Source organism: Polypterus senegalus, chromosome 18 (genome assembly GCF_016835505.1).
Source record: "Polypterus senegalus isolate Bchr_013 chromosome 18, ASM1683550v1, whole genome shotgun sequence".
In the NCBI taxonomy this organism is placed as follows: Eukaryota; Metazoa; Chordata; class Cladistia; order Polypteriformes; family Polypteridae; genus Polypterus; species Polypterus senegalus.
Window position 1 is genome coordinate 56490195 of NC_053171.1, and position 23627 is coordinate 56513821.

The 23627-nt window shown below is 39.9% G+C and overlaps 1 protein-coding gene across 6 annotated transcripts in view; it reads right to left on the reverse strand.

The window, feature by feature from the left end:
- The window catches only part of arhgef11 (Rho guanine nucleotide exchange factor (GEF) 11), a 209432-nt gene that overhangs the window by 65961 nt on the left and 119844 nt on the right, over positions 1 to 23627 (reverse strand). For all 6 annotated transcript variants that reach the window (XM_039742341.1, XM_039742340.1, XM_039742338.1 and 3 more), the window contains 5 exons: positions 20088 to 20223; positions 19880 to 19982; positions 16778 to 16956; positions 6444 to 6519; positions 1204 to 1374 (listed from right to left, as the gene is read on the reverse strand). In XM_039742341.1, coding sequence (XP_039598275.1) covers positions 1204 to 1374; positions 6444 to 6519; positions 16778 to 16956; positions 19880 to 19982; positions 20088 to 20223 — 665 coding nt within the window. The remainder of the gene's footprint in view (positions 1 to 1203; positions 1375 to 6443; positions 6520 to 16777; positions 16957 to 19879; positions 19983 to 20087; positions 20224 to 23627) is intronic.

Consider the following 23627-nt stretch of genomic DNA (forward strand, 5'->3'; position numbering starts at 1 on the left):
TGTTAATATATTATGATGTGCAGGCAGCTTGTGATGTGTAATGCAGGAGCAGAAAGGGTGGAATGAATGATGTGAGTGATGGGACTGGATGAAGGGCTTCTGTTCTGTATGAAGCAGATACAGTATGCCTCTTAGGAGATGAGTGAAAAGAGAAGTTAGAAGAAAAAGAAAGGCACGGCAGAAGGAAGTTTTGAGCACGAAGTCAGGAGACAATAAGCAGGACTATCTGCAGTATAGAGAAAGATAGAATTAATTGGTAGGAGATTAAAAAAAGCTTTCCCTACTAATCAGTTTATCGTTTTGGAGGTGCTCTCCATAACCCAGATAACAGAGTATAAGACAGGGCACCGTTTGTTACGGAACAAAGACTCCAAATAAAATGTAGCAAACTCCAGTACCTCTGGAGTTGTATTTTCTCATTATGCTAGTTGTTACAATATTGTATGAATTAATTTTGTTAATACTATATTTTGTTTATGCAGCTTTGTTTTGTCAATAAATGACTTTTCACTAAACTAATCTACTGTATATCATTTTTAAAGTAGCTGTTCCGTTATCGGGCGGCACGGTGGCGCAGTGGTAGCGCTGCTGCCTCGCAGTTAGGAGAACCAGGTTCGCTTCCCGGGTCCTCCCTGCGTGGAGTTTGCATGTTCTCCCCGTGTCTGCGTGGGTTTCCTCCCACAATCCAAAGACATGCAGGTTAGGTGGATTGGCGATTCTAAATTGGCCCTAGTGTGTGCTTGGTGTGTTTGTGTGTGTCCTGCGGTGGGTTGGCACCCTGCCCAGGATTGGTTCCTGCCTTGTGCCCTGTGTTGGCTGGGATTGGCTCCAGCAGACCCCCATGACCCTGTATTCGGATTCAGCGGGTTAGAAAATGGATGGATGGATGGATGTTCCGTTATCCGTCTTTTCTCTTATACATCACAGCCTTGGTCTTAACCCCTGACAGGTAATTTTATTGTATTTTACTCTTAATGTATTAACAAGAAATTTAAATAAAACTATTAAACATTCAATTCTGATTTAAACAGATTCATGTAAGAAAAAGTGTATATCGTTATTTAGTACAGACATACAAATTTAAATTGAAAAAAAATGACAAAAATAGAAATAAATCACAAAAACAAGTACAAAAACAGAAATAAAAAAGAGAGAGAAATATCTAACAAACCAACTATTTTCAAAGTTTTAAATTTTACTTACCAGTAGCAACTGATCTGACCAATATTGAATCAAGATTAATAACAGGACTAAAGACCGTTTTTAAGTCTGATCTGCCACCTTCCACATATTTAGTACGAAAGCGTAAAACAAATCTGTCATCTACACGTTGCAAAAGAATAAGCTGATCTTCCAGCAAGAGAGCCTGGAGCTCTACAATAGAAGAAAAAAAAAAACACAACAATCAGTTTCACATATCTCCAGATCAGTGCAGACATTTCAAAGCCATTACTCAATTAATAAACATTACAGTCTCAATACTAAGGACTCCATTTAGTATTTCCCTTGGAAGCTACAGCCTTATGCTGGAAGCACTGTGCATAAAGCAGAAAAATGCCATTAACAGGACACCAGACCATTGCAAGACCCAGCCATTTTCATACCCAAACTTGCACTAAAATATTAGAAAATTTGGAATCGCCAGCTAACTTGACACACATATTTTTGCGGGATGTTGGAAGGAAACCCCAAAAAAACACATGGAGAATGTACAAACCCCACATAGACAATAGCTGGATGTTAAATTCTAACCCAAGATGCTACAGTATATCAGTGATGTAGCAGCACAAAGTACTGTGCAACTGTGCCACCCTAAAACACCTTCAGTAAAGGCAAATTTACTAATTCTCTTATAATTATAAACACTTCAATCAGGTCCCCTCTTAATCTTCTTTTGTTTAAACTGAAAAGACTCAGCTCTTTTAATCTTTCCTTATAACTCATCCCCTGTAGCCCTGGAATCAGCCTAGTCACTATTCCATGGACGTTTTCTAGCGTTGCTATGTCCAGCTGCACACAGAACTCCAGATGAGGCCTCACCAGTGTGTTATGAAGCTTGCGTATAACCTCCTTGTGACTTGCACTCCACACATCGAGTTATATAACCTAGCATTCTGTTAGCGTTTTTAATGGCTTCTGAACACTGTCTGGCAGTCCACTACGACTCCTAATTCCACTTTAGTTTGGTATTATTTGCACACATAACCTGCTTGATATTTATGTTCCTATCCAGATCATTTATATTTATTAAATATAGTAGTGGTCCTAGCACTGACCCCTAAAGGCCATCATTTTTAACAACTCCCAATTCTGACAAAGTTCTTCACACCATATAACTGCTTTCTGTGTTTTAGGAAAAAAAATCATCCATCTACATACTACTCCCTGAACTCCACACTTTTAAGTTTGATGCTTCTCATGTAGGACCTTATCAAATGCCTTCTGAAAATCAAGAGAAATAATATGATATGCACCTCTAGTTTTTCCTCATAGAATATTAGCATATTGGAAAAAAATACAACCCCTCTGTCTGAGCACATGTTGACTATTCACTAACACTTCTTTCTTTATTTAATGCTCAATCTTCTCCTTAATTCCTTCCATTAATTTACCTGTGATGCACGTTAACCTTACTGGCCTATAGTTACTTGGATCTGTCTGATCACCCCCTTTTTCACATAATGTGATAATATTTCCTATTTTCCAGTCCTTAATGACTTTCTAAATATATATTTCTCAAGAGTATGGGCACTTACTACCCTCCTTAAGCATGTAAGGATTAATGTATCTGGTCCTGGGGATTTGTTTGATTTCAGCTCAGCCTATTTGGATCCACCCCTGCTCTGGCCAGGAGTCTATACACCCTTTCAGGAAATGCACTGTGTGAGACTCCCTGTTTCTGGAGGGAACATGTGCCTTAATCCCCCTAATGATTGAGTTCTGCTCTATCTCCATTTCTCCTCTACTGGAAAATACATTTGAGGTGACTCGTTGGGGCTCTGCATACGTGTCTACCGCCTCAGAGTTTTCAGAGTTACCATTCAACTCTGCAAAGTCCTGAAAATGGCCAGTTCTAGGGTTGACGCCCCCTTTAACTTGCATCTATGTCCTACTGAGACCCACCTATTTTTAACTGGTCTGGTGTCTCTTCCCACTCCAGAATTAGGGGTGCACACCATCTCTGTAAAGGACACCAGGGCCAGGTCCACCAATTCTCTACTACAAAGCAGGCTAGCTTTCTCCTCAGCTTTAGCAACACTGAGCTCAACGTGCCAGATCATTTGACATCTCCTGCAGATGTAGCCTTGAAGGAACACCAACTCATTAAAGCCACCCTCCAAAAAGTCTAACAAACAGGACTTGCATTGTATTGACCTCATTATTAAAAATCAGAATTTGTATTATAATTAAAATATTACTCCCTACCTACACTGTTCGTACTTTCAATGTGTTCCTCCTTATTAATGAACACCTAATGCAGCCCCTGCTCTCTTGTTAATGCTAACTCTTCCTTATATGAGTCCTGGTAATCCTTTTCACATCCTAATTTTTTCTCACTAAGAAAACCTGATTACTGAATACTACATGTTGCTATGACGGTGGTCATTTACTTATTCATGCAATGGTGTCTACCATTGCTTTCCCTGCTCTGTGCCCCTTAAGTTTACAGTTTTTCTAATGCAGAACCCCTTTAAGCCTTCAGGCCCGGTCTGCTGCCCACAATACACTCAAAATCAACACTTTCTATCATATAAATGAAGCTTATGTCCTATCTCGTTACTAGAGCTAATTCATCCAAGTATGAACAATATGTATGGCATTATCTATTTATTCTTTTCATACATTAATATACTCTCACTAAGGAACTATGTTTACTTTTAACTATTAGCTTTGAACACAAATTACTTTTCAGAAACTCAACTACTTTTGCTTGTGTGTGTGAGGGAAAAAAACAAAAAACAGAAAAGCTTCCAAAGTGGGAAGAAAAGCTGTACAACACCCAAATGTTTAGTAGCAAAACATAAATATTAATTAACTCCCACACAGAAGTAACATTCAGTATTCAGCACTTCTTCCACTTCAATCCTCAATTATGATGTCAGTATCTCCAGCGAAGCCATTATGTAGATAGGCAGACAAATATTAAAATACTTTATTCATCCCAATGAGGAAATATAAAACTCTGGAGCTGACCACTCTTTTTTGATAAGGAACTCCACTACTGGGCCATTCTGGATTTGGAGGTACACCCCCACCCCCACTTCCTCCTCCAAATTACTCATTGAGTCTTCCCAAGGCTCCCACAAGACATGCAGGGCTTTTCTCTCTTTGCATCCTTGTCTAGTCGCATCATTCTCTTATCTTCATTCTCTATTATCAGCTTCTTAAAAAACTCCCAACTCTTAATTTGTCTCAGTCTTCTTCCTTTGCTTCTCAATCCTCCTTCTCTGGGAATTTAAATTTACCAATTATTAAACATCACCCTAGGAAAATATCCAGCCAAGTTAAATTTGGAAATAGTCTATATCTATATGATATTCTCTATGGTGTTCCACAAGGCTCTATCCTGGGTCCTCTGCTCTTTGTGATCTCCAAGCTTCCGTTAGGTCAGATTATTTCAAGTCATAACGTGAGCTACCACAGCTATGCTGATGACACACAACTGTATTTATCAATAGCATCTGATGACCCTGACTCTCTTGGTTCACTGACACAATGTCCAATTTGTGGAGGAGTAGTAATTTTCTCTAACTAAATAAGGAGAAAACAGAAATCTTAGTGATTGGCAATAATGGATATAATGCTGGTATTAGAAATAAACTTCATGCATTAGGCTTAAAAGTCAAGACAGAGGTAAAGAATTTGGGGTAATTATTGAGTCTGACCTAAATTTTAAATCACTTATTAATCAAATCATTAGGACAGCATTTTTTCACTTAAGACAAATAGCAAAACATAGATCTCTTATACAGCAACTTTGCAAGATGCTGAAAAATTTGTTCACGCTTTTGTTTTCAGTCAACTAGATTACTATAACACACTCCTCTCAGGACTATCCAAAAAAGACATCAATCGATTGCAACGAATGCAGAAGCCAGAATCTTAACTATGAAAAGAAAATCCAAGCACATCTTGATGTCACTACACTGGTTACCTGTGCCATTTAGAATTGACTTTAAAATAGTGCTTATGGTTTACAAAGCCTTAAATAATCTCGCTCCATCTTATATATTGGAATGTCTGACACCTTATATTCCAAATCGTAACCTTAGATCTTCAAATGAGTGTCTGCTTAGAATTTCATGACCTAAACTTAAAAGAAGTTGTGAGGTGCCTTCTGCTGTTATGCAACTAAAATCTGGAAAAGCTTACCGATAGAAATTCACCAGGATAATACGGTAGAGCACTTTAAAAATACTGCTAAAAACCAATTATTTTAACATGGCTTTCTTGTAGCTTCATTTTAGAGTAACCCTGATATTCTGTATATGCATTTAATTATTGTTGTTATCATGGCTCCACAATCCATATTAACCCCTGCACCACCACCACCTGATCAGGGCACCATGCAGTCCCTACACTGATAGATTGAAGGCCAGAGGTCCACATGACCATCATTATCCAATTCTTCCACAAGAAGCCTATAAACTAAGACGACTGATTTAGATCATTTATGTTAGCTAGAATGCCCAGTGGGTGCTGGAAGGTCTTGTGGCCTTGAAACCCCTGCAGATTTTTTTTTCTGTCTTTTTCCTGCTCATTGGACCTTACTTTATTCTTTGTTACTTAGTATTGCCTACTCTTATAGATTTTTCTTTTTTTTTCTTTGTGCTATATAAATAAATGTTGTTGTTGTTATAGCTCCCTGTACGTACCTCAAAGTGTGTCTGACTTGTGTTTACTGTGCTGTGCATCCCCCCATGGGTGCACTAGGAATCTGTCTCCACAAGTTTCAGGCCTGCCCTTCTGATGCTTGCTTCTGGTCCAAAAGAAGTCCATAAATGTTCTTTTTTTTACATTCATGATCTACTGCTTTTCCAGACACTTATACTGCTAGGTTCCTCCCTTTTACTTCTCATGGTGAGAGCCAGTCAATCACGGAGCCTCTGAGCTTGTTATAGGAGACAAGACATCTTTGAATTTTATTTCAGCCTATTCTGTTCATAGTCTTAAATCCCAAAACTGCCCATCAACTCATCTCTCCTTTTTAACTTCTGTCAACCTTCCTTTGTCTTTTTTCTATCTCTCTCTTCCAAAATGTTCCACATTTTAATGTTGAAATTTATATATATTTTTATTTCCATACAACTTAGAGGTGCACTTCTAGTTACAACTGGAAATATGAGCACACTTCAGTCCAAAAGTGTGGTACAATGCTGAATGACAAGCAAATAAGTAGCAATAAAATATCTGCAGATACAGTAAACTGAACAATATCCTACCGATTATTTTGTCCTTCCTCACTCTCCAAAGTAAAGGGCCTTCATGGATCATTTTCTTAGTGGTCAGATCCAATTTCTGGGGTAGAAAGAAAAAAGCACTTATTTAACCCACAGCATTAATCAATCTATTGGCACTTAAAAGAGCCCACCCTCTCAGCTTTGATGAGTGAAAATGACAGTTTTAAAATCCAACCCATATTTCATGTTACATTTGGAGAATATTATGGCCAGAAATAAATAAGCAACAACATTTATTAATTTATGCTCACATTTCATGCTCTTTTTCTTTCATTAATTGTCACATTTCACAGTACGTTTGCTTATTTGTGTTTTTATTTATTTAGTTTTGTCCAAAATACTCCTCTATACAATAATACCTCACAGTGTGGAACAACAAACTAAATTAAAGCACATCTCTGGTCTAGCTCTCAATGACTGACACTGGGATGTGAACTGATGAAGCAGTTGGTTTACGCTACAGTAATCTCCATAATCAACTCTGCACCACGCTGCCAGCAAGAACCACCTTTCAAATAATAATAATAATACATTTATAGTTTTATTTTTCAATGCCAAGTGATAATTGGTATTTAAACATTTTGGGTTTGCCATAGTAACATGATATCCCTGCTGTGCCAGGTATGGTCCTTGCTCAGGTCATCCTCAATAGGATCCATGACCACTTGATTACCTACCAGCAACCGCAGCAGTCTGGCTTTATGGCTAAGAAGTCTACCATCAACCGCATACTGGCATCCTGGTTCTCATTGTGTGCAAATATAAATAAATAATCGGCAGAGTTTCCTTGCACCATTAGTCGACTCAGATGATCAAGCTGCCCTGTGGGACATTTCGAGACTTTATGGAATCCCCCCACAGTTGCTGGATATTATGGTTGGCCTTTACACTGCTATTGTGAGTAATATATAAAGTGGAGGCAGAACCTCTGCGTTTTACCCAGTTGACACTGGGGTTCGTCAGGGATGTGTTCTGCTCCTACTCTCTTCAAAGCTGGCATGGACTGAGTGCTAGGTAGGGTTGTGGGCTTCAGCAGCTGGGCGGCATCTGTTGGTGAAAAAAGATTCACCGATTTCGACTTTGCCGACAATGCTGTGATCTTCACGGAGTCAACAGAGGCTCTGATCAGGGCTCTTGATAGACTGAGTGAGGAGTCTAAGTGTCTGGGCTTGCGAGTGTCCTAATAAAACCCAACATCAGGCCATTAATGACCTCTTGGGCACAGCCATTAGCAGTGTGCCTGGCTGTGGAGAGAGTGTCAACAGTGTCATGAGGTTTACTTTCCTCAGCAGTCTTTACCTCAGAATCCTTGGGTACCGCTGTTTCGACTTTGCGTTGAACAAGCGGTTGCTCATGGAGTCCCAAATGAAGCACATTACCTGCATTGGAAGGGAGCGTCAGTTACAACAGTGGGTGATCCAGCTCGTAGGATTCTTATTACAGAGGACCTGACCGGCTGGACCAGGCCAAGGAGACACCCACATAACACCTGGTTGCCACAGATAGATGGCCATTTCCAGAGGGTGGTACTGGACCGCGGGTCTGCCCGTTTTATTGTGTGATGGGTGTGGCACCGCGCTGTACCAGTGCATGCTCCCTGACCTAACCATGGCAACTTTAGCCTGTAGGATGTCTGAATCTTTGCAAGTTTGATGGTATTGTTTTTCCTCAAATTTGCTGTGTACATCTCAGCTGTCCAATTTTAACGGTTATTCCCTTTAAATTGAGGTAAAAGTAGTGCTTGTCAGAAGCATTTGCATGCTTTCCTAGCAGTGGTTTTTAAATTTATTTCTGGGGTACCTGGGGTACCCCCCCCCAGTAAATGCAGGTTTATTCTAACCAGTTTCTCAATCACTGGGTCATTTTACTTGAATTGATGTCATTGTTTAATTAATCATTTAAGTGAAGTTTGATCCCTTAATCAAACGCTAACATTGACAAGTGGCATCAAGCTGAGTGGACACATGCAAATGAAACAGAAGGCCTGTAGCTACTTCCGTATCAGACGGACGTGTGTTCATGAGTTAATCATTGCTCAAATAACCACAAAACCTGAAAAAGCAGAATCTAAATTAAAAAAAAAATCATTTAGAAGTAACATACTGTACTGTACAGAAATGCTTGTTACATTCTTATCAAAACACAGCAAGCCCAAAAACATTCAAACTGTGATAAAACAGCTTGCTTAATTAAGGAGACCAATTAAAAACAAAGGATGATTGTGGCAAAAATCTGCAGGTAGAAGGCCCCCCAAAACTGAATATGAAAAACCCAAACTTAATGACACAGAGATTAAAAGGGTGATGTTTGCACATGGGAAGCATATTGGGCAGCACCTCAAGATATAACGTGGAGTGCAAAGTGTGATCAACCTGGCTTTGCAAAGCGTGATGAGGCGCTGGGAAAAAAAAATGTTTGCCTATGCCATCCGCACTACAATTTCAGGAACAAATTTGTCAAACCATCAAATTTGCTGTGAAGAACACTTTGGCATATTTCACCAATCAACCTGATGTCTAAATAGGGCTGTTAGGTTGAGTGTTGCTCTTTGAACATAAATCAAATGTGTAACAACAAAGAAAACATTACCTTGAAGACTATTATAACGTCATTATTTAAATTATATCTGACTGTAAACAAACAGTTGTGTGTTTTTTACTTGCACTACCGTCCATATCATATTGCTTCAGGTGCATTATGTAACAATGTGCTATTTTACAGATGTGTTTTTGCCCATCTGTTCCAGGAGCAACCTGTTTTGCAGTTCTGAGAGGTTAGCGTATTTCATCAATCATTTGAAAAAAATGTTACCTCTTAAAACAAACCCCATTCAGAGAAAGCTTTCTGGGACAGATTTTCCTACCGCTGCTGCTCTGCTTTTGAATCAAAATGTAAAATGTAATCTTGTACTGGAGATCTGCAGCTGCAACAGATTTGCAGCTGTTTTATACTAGAACTGTTAAACATCTGAGTATGCAAAAACTGACTTGCTTTCCTCATTTAAGAGAATGGCAAATGCAGTCAGGTCCATAATTATGTGTCCAGTGACACAATAATCATAATTTTGTCTCTCTTTGCCACCATAATGGATTTGAAACAAATCAAGTTGTCGTGAAGGGGTTCTTCTTCACCAAGGACAGAATTCTGCTATCATCCAGCACAGTTGTTGGTTTTCCAGAGCTTCTGGAGTTGCTGAGATCACCAGTGCTGTCCTTCTTTCTAAGAATGAACCTGATGGTTGATTTGACCACTCCTGGTGTTTCTGTTATCTCTCTAAAGGGTTTGTTTTGTTTTCTCAGACTAATGATTACTGTTTTTACTTGCACGGACAGCTCTTTAGACGTCATATTGAGAGTTCATGGTGACAGCTTCCAAATGCAAATTCCACTTTTGGAATCAACTGTAGACCTTTAATCTGCTTAATAGTTCATGAAATAATGAGGGGCCTGCTTATACTTGGCTATGGAACAGCTTTCTCAGTCAAATGTCTATATATTTATGAGCCGCTGAGAATAGGGGGACCGTGTATAAAAATGGCTGTTTTTTTTTTTTTTTTCTCTAAACAGCTCACATGATGTTTTTGTTAAACCTCTTGAATTAAAGCTGAAAGTCTACATTTCAATCACATCCTGACTGCTTTGTTTCAAATCCATTGTGGTGGTGTACAGAGCCCAGATTATGAAAATTCTTCCACTGTCCAAATACTTAAGGACCTGACTGTAACCGCTGTTTTTTCCTTTTGTTATGAAAACATCACTTGTTTAAAGAGTGTTTTCAATTTTGGCAATTCACATTTTAGTTACCCTTGCCAACGTGCAGTTTTGTGTGCAGTCTACACCTTAGCTGACTTAACACACATTGTCAAGAGTAATAAGGCGTACTTACTATTATTACTTGGCTTCTGCGTAAAGGGGAAAAGTACAATTAATTTAGGTTAGTCCTGTATGTCGGCCTTTGGCTACCTGCTCCTCCCCACCACATTCACCTGACATCCGCTGTTAAAGTTGATTCCAGCACACTCTGTCATTCACCAGCTGCATTTTTGTTATCCTTTCATGTAGCCATAAAACTGACTATATTTTGTGCTTCAGCTGCTTTAAACATTTATTCTGTATTATTAACTTTATGGAATATACCATCCAAAAATGATATTGTTAATGTTATTTACTCCATGTAATTTGTACTGGTGTCTGAGAAAAGATTTTAATCTTCTGTTTTCATGCAAAATGGAGACAAAGAGGGTTTTGACATAACAGATCTCAATGGTGACCAGTGCTCTACAATGGCGTACAATGTGAAAAACACGTCTGAAAATGTTGTTACCCATGTTGAATAATTAACATTGTGGACGCTAGGGGTCGCTGTTGCCCCATTGAACCCACCAGACAGACGTCCGGGACACACGTTTAAAACACAAAGAAGAATTTCTTTAATATTCTCTTGTAGTAATGTGTACAAAGCACCACACACTGCACAATTCTCTAATAAATCAATAATCACAATAATAATAAACAATAACCAATCCTCCACTCCTAGCAGCTCCGTTCCCCTACCACCCAACTCCAGCTCCTCCTGCTGGAAGATGACCCTCGAGGGGCTGGACGCTACGCCCCACTGTGTTTCGCTGGGGTGGGGACTGCGACAGATGGCCGGCATTTATTTTATCCCGGCCAACACTCCCAGGCTGCTAGATGGAATCCTCCCTGCAACATGGAGGTGCCCCGAATTCCCACAGGGCATCATGGACAATGGAGTTCGGCTTCACAGCCCTGCTGGATACCGTGGGGGCCGCCAGGGGACACTGCAGGGAGGCACGAGTGTTTCTATTATAGCCCAGGAGTACTCCCTAGTCACGGGGACAAAAGAAATGAAGTACTTCCGGGCTGAAGAAAAATAAGAGTTTTCATCTGACCCGGAAGTGCTATGGAAACACATGGACTGAAGGACAGAAGCACTTCTGGGTCAAGGACTATATAAAGGACAATGGGAAACCAGGCAAGTTGAGCTGGAGTTGGGAGGGAGTGTGACAGAGCTGCTGGGAGGAGAGGAGGATTGATTTATTATTATTGTGGATTATTATAATGTATTGTGGAGGTGGCGGTGCTTTGTACACATTACGAAAACAATTAAATTTATTTCTTATATTTTTACCTGGTGTCTGGACATATTGTCTGTGGGTTACACAGGGCAACATCGACCTCTACTGTCACAACATGTATGTTATCCAGTCACTTGTTCAAAAGGTGCCAAATGAACGCTTTATATTTTTTGCTAAATATTGTTAAATAACAACTTCCTGAATTATTAACACATTTTCACACACATGCGCCTGAGGCTTCTGACTCATTAGAAGTAAGCACTAGCACTCTAGGGCAAAAGAGGGGGTGCTGTCCCTGACGGTATCATCACTTCTATATCACACAGCCCTGAGAAACTACCCAATGAAGGCAACTGACTCCACCCCTTCTAGTCCAGCCACTATAAAAAGTCATGGCACTCCTGGCAGGGCTCGTCTCATTCCGGAGGATGGAGCTCCTACCCACCTATCAACTGCTCTACAGAGCATTGATCCCCCCCTTAGTCTTCATTAGCTAATTTGCTTTTATTTGTAATTATTTGTGCCATCAAATGTCTGTTTATTTTGGTAATCTGCAAATACTAAACGAGGCAACCCGGTTAGTGCTTCAATATTACGTTCATGGACACTGTGTTCCCTAGGCTTAGAACAACATACATAAACAGTCAACCTAAAGACTCATGGGATTGCCTTTTTGACTTGACGACCTGCCTCTCCTCATCATTCATTGGTCAAGACTCCTGTGTTCAATTCAAAAAGTTCTTCCTATGAGGTTTTAGTTTCCCATTTATTTGTGTTGATAATTCTGGAAATAACTATTTAACAATATTTTTGCCAAAAAAAACAAAAAAAAAAGTGTGTGTTTTGCACAATTTGAGCATACGACTGGATAAATGACATGGATTTTTTTTTTTTTTTCCCCTGGACGCTTTTCACGTTCTTTTCTGTTGCAGTGTTGGTCATTATTGACTTTCTCCATTCTGCACAAAAATATAAGATTAAATGTTCTTTCTTAGCTACCACTACAAAGTACATGAGCTAAGTAACAGAAAAAAAATATTCTGGGATGGAGTATTTGTTTACTTTAAAAGCAGTTATGGGACACAGATGGAAACTTGTTAAAAGAGTAATTATCACAGAAATGTCTTTCTTCACACAGAGAACTACAGACACTGTCACACATGTGCACCTGGCGATCACCCTCCGAGCTCGATAGAGGTAAGCAATACCACCCCAAACCAAGAGGAGGCACTGTCTCCAACTGTCCGTTCTTTTCCACCTGTGGCTCTGAGAAGACACGTATTGAGGGCATTTTACTCTGCCTGTGACACTCAGGGAAGGCCCTGCCATAAAAAGGGATGTCCCGGATGAATGTGTCTCATTTCAAACTCAATCCTGGTAAAGGATGGAGCTCCTTGTGCCCATTTGCTGTAATACTGGGTTAGAGGGTGAAGTCGCCTGCTTATATCTGTGCCCACGTGCACTGGAAATCTTTTTCTTTTTAATTCTGTTAAATGGTGTTGCCCGGCTGGCACTCCAATTGTTCCCTGTGGACTCCTCACATCTTTCAGGCGATTACAACACATGGAATAAACTACCAAGTAGCAATAGAGAGGCGGGCATTTGGGACCTTCAAATGCAACTCTGTGCTATTTTGGAGGAATTAGGCAAGTAGGACTGGTGAATTTGTTGGGCTAAATGACATAATAATAATAATAATAATAATAATACATTTTATTTATTTGTAGGTGCCTTTCTAAACACTCAAGGACACCGAACAATAGACAAAACACAGATTATAAACAAAAGTAAAATACAAAAGGTAAAATCAGACAGAGCAATTGTAATCAAAGAGAAAAAGCAGTCTTAAACAAATGAGTTTTAAGTTTAGATCTGAAAAGTGAAAATGATTCAATATTTCTAAGCTCAGGTGGTAGTGAATTCCAAAGCTGGGGAGCAGAGCAACTGAATGCACTGTTCCCCATAGTGGTAAGACGGACGAAGGGGACAATCAAGTGGATGGAGGAAGAGGATCTGAGGATGCGGGAGGGAATGGCAACATGGAGGAGGTCAGACAGATATGGAGGGGCAAGGTTGTGGAGAGCCTTCAAAGTTAGTAGGAGAATTTTGAATTGAATTCAGAACTGAACTAAAAGCCAATGAAGCTGCTGCAAAACGGAAGTGATATGGTGAAAAGCGGGGGTTCTAGTAATGATCCAGGCAGCTGAGTTCTGGACCAGCTGAAGCTTATAAAGAGATTTGCGAGAAAGACCAAAGAAAAGGGAATTGCAATAATCCAGACGAGAAGTGACAAGGCTATGAACAAGGATATCAGTGGTGTAGGGAGTTTGGGGGGGGGGAATACGATTAATGTTATGCAAGAGGAAATATGCAGACCGGGAGATGTTATTAATGTGTTACTGAAAGGATAAAGTACTGTCAATGATAACACCCAGACTCTTAACCTGTGGGGAAGGGGAGACAGAGGAATTATCAATAACAAATGAAAAATGATCAGTTTTGGATAATATTGATTTTGTACCAATGAGGAGAACCTCAGTTTTGTCACTATTTAAGAAAATTTGAAGAAAACCAGGATTTGATTTCTGCTATGCAATCAGTAAGTGAGGAGGGTGGAAAGGAAGCAGTAGGTTTGCTTGTGACATAGAGCTGGGTGTCATCAGCAGAACAGTGGAAGCTAATGTTATATTTACGAAAGACATTGCCCAAGGGGAAGGAGGTAAATAATGGAAATGAGGAGCCCCAGGACAGAGCCTACCTGAAATAACAGCGGTGGGTTGGGATGTGAAAGTTTTAAGATGAACAAACTGAGTGTGGCCTGAGAGGTAGGATCTGAACCAATCTAGTGGAGTGTGGGTAATGCCAATCGAAGATAATCTATTGAGAAGACTGCACTCAGATCAGACCAGAATCAGCTGCCACAAGGAGGTCATTAGTAATTTTTATAAGTGCCGTTTCTTTAATGTGGATGGGACAAAAACCAGACTGGAACTGTTCATACAGATTATTTTGAGATAAATTAGAATGAAGTTGAATAGCCACTATTTTTTCAAGAATTTTGGAAATTAAGGGTAGATTAGAAATAGGATGAAAATTACTGAAATTAGTCGTATCTGCACCAGGGTTTTTCAGTATTGGGGTTATTGCAGCAGTTTTAAAAGATGAAGGAACAGTGAGACTAGTGAGATAAGAGTGAATTATAACAGAGAAAAGGGGGACCAGAGAGGGAAGGCAGGCTTTGACTAGAACTGTAGGGAGGAGGTCCAGCTGATAGGTTGATGGCTTAGACATACAGACAAGATCTGAGATTTCTGAGAAAGTAGGAAGCTGAAAATAGGAAAATGAGTGAGTTGGTGGGTGAAATTCAAATGCAGTACTGTAGGAATCCGTACAGAGAGACTGGTGAATCTTCTAGTGTTTCTCATTAAAAAAGGACATAAAGAAATTGCAAAATTCAGTTGAGTAAAGGTGAGAAGGTAAAGAATCTGGGGGTTGTGTGATATTGTTAAGTAGTGAAAACAATGACTTGGTGTTTCCTTCATTGGAAGAAATAATGAGAGTATAATAGTTACATTTGGTTTGGGCAATACAGTCCTTGTAATAAAGTATATGGCCTTTGTACATCTCCTTGTGAACAAAGAGTCCATTTTTTTTTCTTTCAAAAGCCGAAGTTCAGGCATGAACCAGGGAGCATAAAAGGAGAAAGAAACATATCTAGTTTATAATGGAGCGACTGGACTTAAGAATACCATTAAGTTCAGTGTTATAGTGTGAGACCAGTTCTTCTGGAGTGGATAAATTATCAATGTCTATAAGGGAATCAATACTAGAGGAAAGAGAGTCTAAGTTAATATTCTTAATATTACGGAAAGACATGAGACGGGAAAGCTTAGTGTTGGAAAGTGCAAGTTTAATATTGAATGAAATAAGAAAGTGATCAGTTATGGGGAGTTAATCCGCAGTACAATCAAGCAGGGTAACTCCAGATCAGCAAATCAAGTCCAAGATATGTCCTTTGGAATGAGTGGGAACATCAGTATACTGCTGGAATCCAAAACTTTCAAGGCAGGATGTAAAGTGTCTAGTAACAGGGACATTGATATTATCAATATGTATAGTTAAATCCCCAGAAGTATTATGTTTGATGAAACAGTAGATAAATGTGTAAGGAAAACAGCAAAGTCATTCAGAAAGTCATTGTTTGGTTTAAGGGGCCGGTAAACTGTTGCAATAATAGTAGGAATAGGTCCATTTAATTGACATACAAGAGATTCAAAAGAACTGAAGGCAGGAAGAGACAATGGCAGGGCTTTCCATTTCTCATGATACATTAATACGAGACCTCCACCTTGGCCAGAGCCACGGGGTTGAGAGATGTAAACAAACCCTGGGGGAGTGGATTCGTTAAGTTGAGAAAAGTCATGGGGTTGTGGCCATGTCTCAGTTAGACAGAAAAAGTCAAACTTATGATCAGTGGGGAGATCGTGGATGAGAGGCCCCTTGTTCGTGAGTGAGCAGATGTTCAGCAGACCGAAGTTAACAACGGCGTTATCACATTTAGCAACGGTGTTAACTGACCAGGCTAGGCTGGCTAACACACTGTGATCAACGACTCTGCCTAAATTACGTCGAGGACATCAATAACTGGACCAGATGGAGTTCATAATTTTCGAACTGTCAGTTTGGATACTTCAGTAGGACCCACGGTGGATGTATCTCCGACAGGGGAGAAATACGATGTCTGGGTGGAGACATAGGCCAGTCAGCGGAGGCTCGGACAGGTGATAGCGGAGTTGGAGTAGCTCGGCAGTTGAGTGCTGAAGCAGGCCCATCGCAGGTTGGATAGTGAGCGACAGGAGGGACCAAATGATGAACACTGTATTAACAAAATGAAAATATACCACAACGAACAAAAAAAACTTAAAGTTGAAGATTTTGAAATGTACTTCTCTTATTTTTTCATATTTTTATTTATTTTTTTAATTAAAATTAAATACATCTTAAAAACAACTTTAAAACATTATGCTAAAATCTAAAAAGCAGTGGATCACATTGCATTATCATTAAACAGGACAATTAAAATTCATATATTAAACAGATTCATATTTTTCCCCATTGGTCCCCTTGTAATACAAACAAATACTGGCTTGTCAATACCATATTAATAAATCTGTATACTCATCAACATACATTTGCCTAATTTTCACTTAGGACAAACCTTGAGTTGTGCTACAGCAGGATGGGACACTCTTTCCAACTGAGATAAATCCAGTTTTTGTTGGTAGTCTACCAGTTTTTGGTTATTTTCATCATTTTTGTCAGCGTCATTAGCTTTCTTCTTAATCCACTGGCCATACTCCTGTGTGTTCTTCCTTTGTGGCATTTCTACATTTGAATCTATGAGGAAAAAGGCTAAAGTCCTTAACGTAGTAATCAAAATGATGCAGTTTCAACTGAAAAGTCCATAATAATTTTTAATTCCAATGTACAGTATACAGTATTTAAAGTATATATATATACAGTATATAGTTCTGAATTAGCTCTAAATATGTTTTTGTTCAAGTACAATTATCTAAGTATATTTTATACATATATTTGGTTTGTCATCAATCAGTCTTCAATTTAAAAAATGCCACACAGTTAATCAGATTTAGGTTTTCTATTAAAGGAAGTTTCATATTTTAATACATTGTTATATATCATGATGCCTGAGAGAGCTGACACACTGCATGTTGGTAGGACCTGTAAGTCAGAATGTTACTGTACTGTTTAAGTTACAAACTAACCAGGTTTTCTTGGTGTTAACTATAAATATACACATACACACACTGTTCAAAACAATGAAGGGAACACTTAATCATCCCACTCTAACACCAAGTCAATGAAGCGTAAGGGATATCAGCCTGTCCAGTTAGGAAGCAATTGTGAATGAACGTCACAAGCATTGATGAAAATGAATGTGACAACAGGTGACCTGGAGAGGCAACAGCAAGACAATCCCCTAAAAAAAAAACACCATAAAGGGAATGGTTTTGCAGGTGGTGGCCACAGATGATTGCTCTCTCTTTATCCTTCCTGACTGATTTTTCTCTAGTTTTGCATTTTGCTTGTCACTACTGATAGCATGAGGCGGTACATGCGGCCGATTCAGATTAGACAAGTAGTCCCGGCTCCTCCAGGATGGCACATCCATACGTGCCATCTTAAGAAGGTTTGCGGTGTCTCCTAACACGGTCTCTAGAGCATGGAGGATACCCCAGGAGATGGGCTATTACCTGAGAAGAGCAGGATAGGCCTATGAAAGGGCATCAACCCAGCAGCAGGACTGGTATCTGCTCTTTTGTGCGAGGAGGAACTGGAGGAGCACTATCAGAGCCCTTCAAAATGACCTCCAGATGGCTACTGATGTGCATGTTTCTGCCAAAACTGTCACAAACAGACTTCATGAGAGTGGCATGAGGACTTATCCACTAGTGGGACGTTCTCACAGCCCATCACCGTGCAGCACAATTGGCATTCGCAAGAGAATACCACAATTGACAGCTCCACCATTAGTGCCCTGTTCTCTTCACAGATGAAAGCAGGGTCACTGGAGACAGCATGGTAAACGTCAGGCAGCCTGAAACATCATCCAGCATGTCTGGTTTAGCAGGGGAGTCAGTGATGGTCTTGAGAGGCATATCTTTGGAGGGTCACACAGACCTCCACATGCTAGGCAATGGTACCCTGACTGCTGTTAGATACTTTGATGAACTCCTCAGAGCCATTGTCAGACCTTAGGCTGGTGCAGTGCGCCCTGATGCCACCGACAGGTCTGTGAGGAGATTCCCCAGGACAGCAGTGGTTTGATGATTTTGGTTTCCTTGGACAGTTTATGCATCATTTTATTCGCAACGAATTACACAGTATTACTCAGTAAAGATTTTCCACATGAATATTTCAGTCATCGAGATTCAATGTGTGACTTAAGTGTTACCTTCATTTTTTTGAGCAGTGTACAGTATATATAGATAGTTACCTAGATAGATACCATAGACCAGAATTTTTCCTTTATTCGTTTTTTGGCCTTTATTATAATCCTTTTTTCTTATTTCTTGTGTGCACTGTTTGCTCTGAATTTTACTGAAGTCCTAATCTTTTTAGTTAGCCAATAAAAGGTGTAATTTTGCTTGACTTCTCACTACATTCATAATGGCTAACATGGTACAACACCCTAGTACTGAAGTCCTTAAAACGAAGACAGTTGGACTGTATAGATTTTTTTTTTTTTTACACTACAAATTCACCTTCTGTCGGTATGCTTTTCTGATAGCTTACAGTGGAACCTCGGTTCACAAACGTCTTGGTACACTGGGTTTATGACCAGAAAGACCAGAAAGTTCGCCAAACTTTTGCCTCAGTTCACGGCCACACACTCGGTATACGAACAAGCCAGTTTTCCCTTTCGGTTTGTACATGTTCAGTCTTTCCCTGTGCAGTGAGCAAGAGAGAGAGAGAGAGCGCGACACATACACACAGGCAGCGCGAGAGAGAGACAGACGCACACACACAGGCAGCGCGAGAGAGTGCGCGACACACACACACAGAGGCAGCGCGAGAGAGAGACGCACACACACAGGCAGCGCGAGAGAGAGAGCTGGACACATTAAGGTAGGAAGGCAGTTAAAGAATGCACTGGGCTTGATTTTGTTTTCACTTCTGTTTCCAGCGATCGGTTCGTAGCATGCATTGTTGCAATTAAATTACAGATTTTTTCAAATGTTCATTTTTTTTCCCCCTGTGCTTAAAACTCATAAAAAAGTGCTTTTAGCCAGCGGTTGGTAGCACAAACTATTGCAGTGTTAGTTTTCTTAGTGTTATTCAATGTTTTTACATTTAGTTTACTATTACACTGTGCATTCTATGGTTTAATTAACTATATTTGTGCTTAAAAAAATATATATTTACATACAGTTCGTATGGTCTAGAACGGATTAATTGTATTTACATTCAATCCTATGGGGGAAATTGCTTCGGTTCACGACCAAATCGATTTACGACCAGAGTTTTGGAATGAATTATGGTCGTGAACCGAGGTTCTACTGTATTTTGAAGTATTTTTAACTCTTTGTAAACCCTCAACAAACGAAGTTAAACCATTTTCAAGGTGCACACACTTGGAACTTTATAAGTAGCTAAAGAAGTGATCCATCTTAACTAAATGAACTGAAAGATGTGTGCCTTATTTCAAGTAAGCTTTGCTAATTTTATGTTTTGTTTGCTATTGTCCTATGGATGGATGGATAGATAGAGACCTAACAAAAATGGAGTGAGTTCTTACTGGACTGCGATGGGATCTTAGGCTTGGGAATATATTTTAAAATTAGTTTTTTCTTCTTGTCCTCACTTCCTTCTTTTTCTTTCTCCTTCTTTGCAGTACTGACCTGGAAATAAATACAAGAGGTGGAAAGAAATAAATGTACAAACAGATACGCTCAGAAGTATAGAAACTGCTAGGATTGGACTCAAACACAAACCATTTAGTGTACCTTTTTTGGTTTTGGAAAGAATGACGACCACTTCTCCTTTTCATGTGACTGGCTCATCATCATTAAGAGCCTGGAATCCGTTACTTTAACACCATAGTGTCTCAGGTAGAGAATAACCGCAGAGGACATTGGGGAACTGATTGAGAGCACACACAAACAGAGGAAACACACTAAACACACTATTTTGATTCTGCAAATATTTTAACTAAAAAGAAAAAAAAAACACAAAGTAAGGATTACACCTATAATCTTATCTTAAAAGAAATTATAAAATTGACAAGACAGTTGCATACTTTCATTATACACTCTTTGTGGTAAAGTGAGATCCGCGGCTGTGTGGCATTTTAAATAAATGCAGTAATCACCACACTCGTGACTTGGTAGGAGGGGGCATGGTAGCGTGGCAAGAGCGGTTCCTGGGCACCATACAGGAGCGAACGGCCTTACACTAAGTGCACGGGTGTAGGATTTTCCATGACCCTAATTGGCGCCAGGAGCTATTAATCGACACAGCTGTGCCACATCCCCATTTTCAAAGGGGAAGCGTGGGTGCAGATGTTAAAGAACACAGAAAGGCAGGAGCAGGAGTAAGCCGGCGCTTATTGAGAGAAGCAGGTGGATGGGAATGGTGCCCCAGGAGGTAAGTGCTCAGGATGGGGCACGAGGATCACTCCTGCTGAACAGCCAGGAGTAGGAGTGATCACTACACTCCAATGTGTCATCTCACCGGGTGGAGGCTGGATTGGCAGCAGTGGGCACGGGAGCAGGGTCTGGTGGTTCCCTTGCGGAATGCATTGGATTGGGCGGCAGGGACACGGGCCAGGTTTAATGGATGTCTGTGTCTGTTGGTGGACGTCTCTCTGTGCTGCAAGGTCCAGAAAAGGTAAGCCGGAGAGACGTTGGTTTTAAGAAGGAAGAACTGGGGATTGAGGATTTTAAAGACTCATGTCAGAATTTTAAGTTTGTTTTTAGCGGATTTGTTTTTTTGGATGTTAACCTCCACACTCACCTTGTTTTTATGGATTATTTATGGATATTTTGAGCACTGCATTTTCTTTTTGAACACATTTTTGATTGGTTTTAAATAAAAGCACTGAGCTCTTTTGCACCTTCCCCTTGCGTCATGTGGTGCCCTCATTTGTATAGCTCATCCCGGTCAGGACTATTGATGGTGTCAGGTTCAATAGGCTCCCCAAATGAGAAAAGGGAGTGTGGAGCTAGAGCCAGACCTGCATCATCACACTTTTCTCACCTGCTTATCCATGTAATTATCTAATCGGCCAATCATGTAGCGACTGCAGCACAATGCATAAAATCATGCAGATAAAGGTCTGGAACGTCAATTAATGTCCACGTCAAGCACCAGAATGGGGAAAAACATTCTCTCTTTTTCTGTTGCTCAAGTATGAGAGGGTGGAATGTCAGTGCCTGATCCACATGATTGATAACACCCCTTGTGTTACTGCAGGCTCCCACAGCACAATGCTTTCCCCTGATATTGAGAATTGTTTCATTATGAACAGTGCTTAGGAGGCTAAAATCATACTTGTACTTCTACCTGATTGCAATCATTTCAACTTTTTATCAGGCACCTACATGCACCACAGTGAATCTTCAGACAACGAAATTCACTGGACATAACATAGTAATTCAGCTGTACTGAGCCATATGCATTAATATCCCTGTGTCAATGTCTCATGAACAATTCACATTGTCATCACTATCACTTGATTCAACTAATGGTTGAGTTTGTTCTAAAACTGCCTTTACAGCTTCTTCTTTATGTGCTATTGTGTTTATATTGATGGCTCCACCCTCTCATGAATATTGATGAGTTACCTTAGAGTAGTGTAGCTAAAACTAAGAGCCACTGCTCAACAGAAAAATATCATGATCCAGATCCCTTTCCCATTCAAAGATTTGTATATCTAATAATGAGTAAAGCATTTCAGTTACTTTAATTTTAGAAGAAGTATCTGTAAACCTTTGTAAAAAAAAAGAAGAGCTTTCGATAGGAATAAGAAAGCATAATTTGATGCAACTGCACACTTGGAGGTATTTATGAAAAGCAGCAAAGCTTGAGGGCAACAGCATCAAGTATGTGGATGACTCCACTGCGACTGGCCTCATAAGTGACAATGCTTATAAGAGGAAGGTAAATGACCTGACTGTATGGTGGCATAAAAACCACCTCTCTCTGAATTTTGAGAAAATAAAGGAGATCATTCTTGACTTTGGCAAGAATAAAGGCAGTCACCCTCCATTCCACATCAACAGCTCCTCTATCTAGATAGTTAGCAGCTTCAGGTTCCTGGGTGTCCAGATTATTGACTGTCTTTCATGGTCAATCAACACCACCTGCATAGTCAAAAATGCTCATTTCCCCCTGAGGAGGCTAAAGGGCCTTGGGGTAGGGACCAAAACATTAGTCAACTTTTACTATACCACTGCTGAAAGTATCCTGACCATCACGGTGTGGTTTGGTAACCTGACTTGCCAGGATCACAATCTCCACCAAAAGCACTGTCTGTACAACTTCTAAAATCTTTGGTGCTGGCCTTCCATAGCTTCAAACCATCTACTCAACACAATATCTGACGAGAGCTGAATCCACCATCACTGATGACATCCACCCAGCTTGTCCCCAGTTTTCACTTCTGCCTCCTGGAAAGCTCTACCGGAGCCTCACTACTCGCTTCAGGGACAACTTCTTCCTCAGGTCATAAGGTCACTGAACTCCCAGTAATCTGATCCTACCTGCCCTGCACTAGGTGCTGTACCCAACTGCTGGTTAACGTGTAACTGTACTGAATGTTACTTTTTTAAAAAAACTTTTACCTTATTTATTTAATCCTGGTTATTCATCAATCTATCTATCTTCTGCTACTTTTACTTACTGTATTTATTTTATAAATCACAGCAACTGTGGCACAAAAATTTCACTGTGCTCTTCTTCTTCTATCGGCTGCTTCCGTTAGGGGTTGCCACAGTGGATCATCTTCTTCCATATCTTTCTGCCCTCTGCTCTTGTAAGTGTTACAATAAAGATCTCTGATCTCTACTGCTCTGTTTAAACCCAGCAAAAGTCTACCACCGCTTTAGATGTTTCAGTAGCACTGCAAATTTAGGGCCACCAGACCACCCAAAGAACACTGTCATTAGACCTATGTGTTTGGGGTTTACAGCCTTTTCAAGTGCAAACTTTCTGTAACTTTGAATACTGTGAAAATGAAAATCTTTGGAACCACAAACATTTTTGTTACTAAAGAAAACATTTTTTGAAATACCCAAAATAAGCAGTTTTCATTTGGAATTTTAGTGAAATTGAGAGTTGGATTATCATTTGCAATCATTACATCAACCCAGCTACTGTATGTGCCTCTTTAAAAGTTAATTTTAGAAAGTTCTTTCCTAATATGTTCGAGCCAATTAGCTGCAGTGTGACAAAGTTATTTTGGTATAAATAACCCCATTTGGGGAAAAGGCTGTTGTGTCTGGTCGTAGTAGTCTACAGTAGTCAATAAGACAGAAAGAAATAAT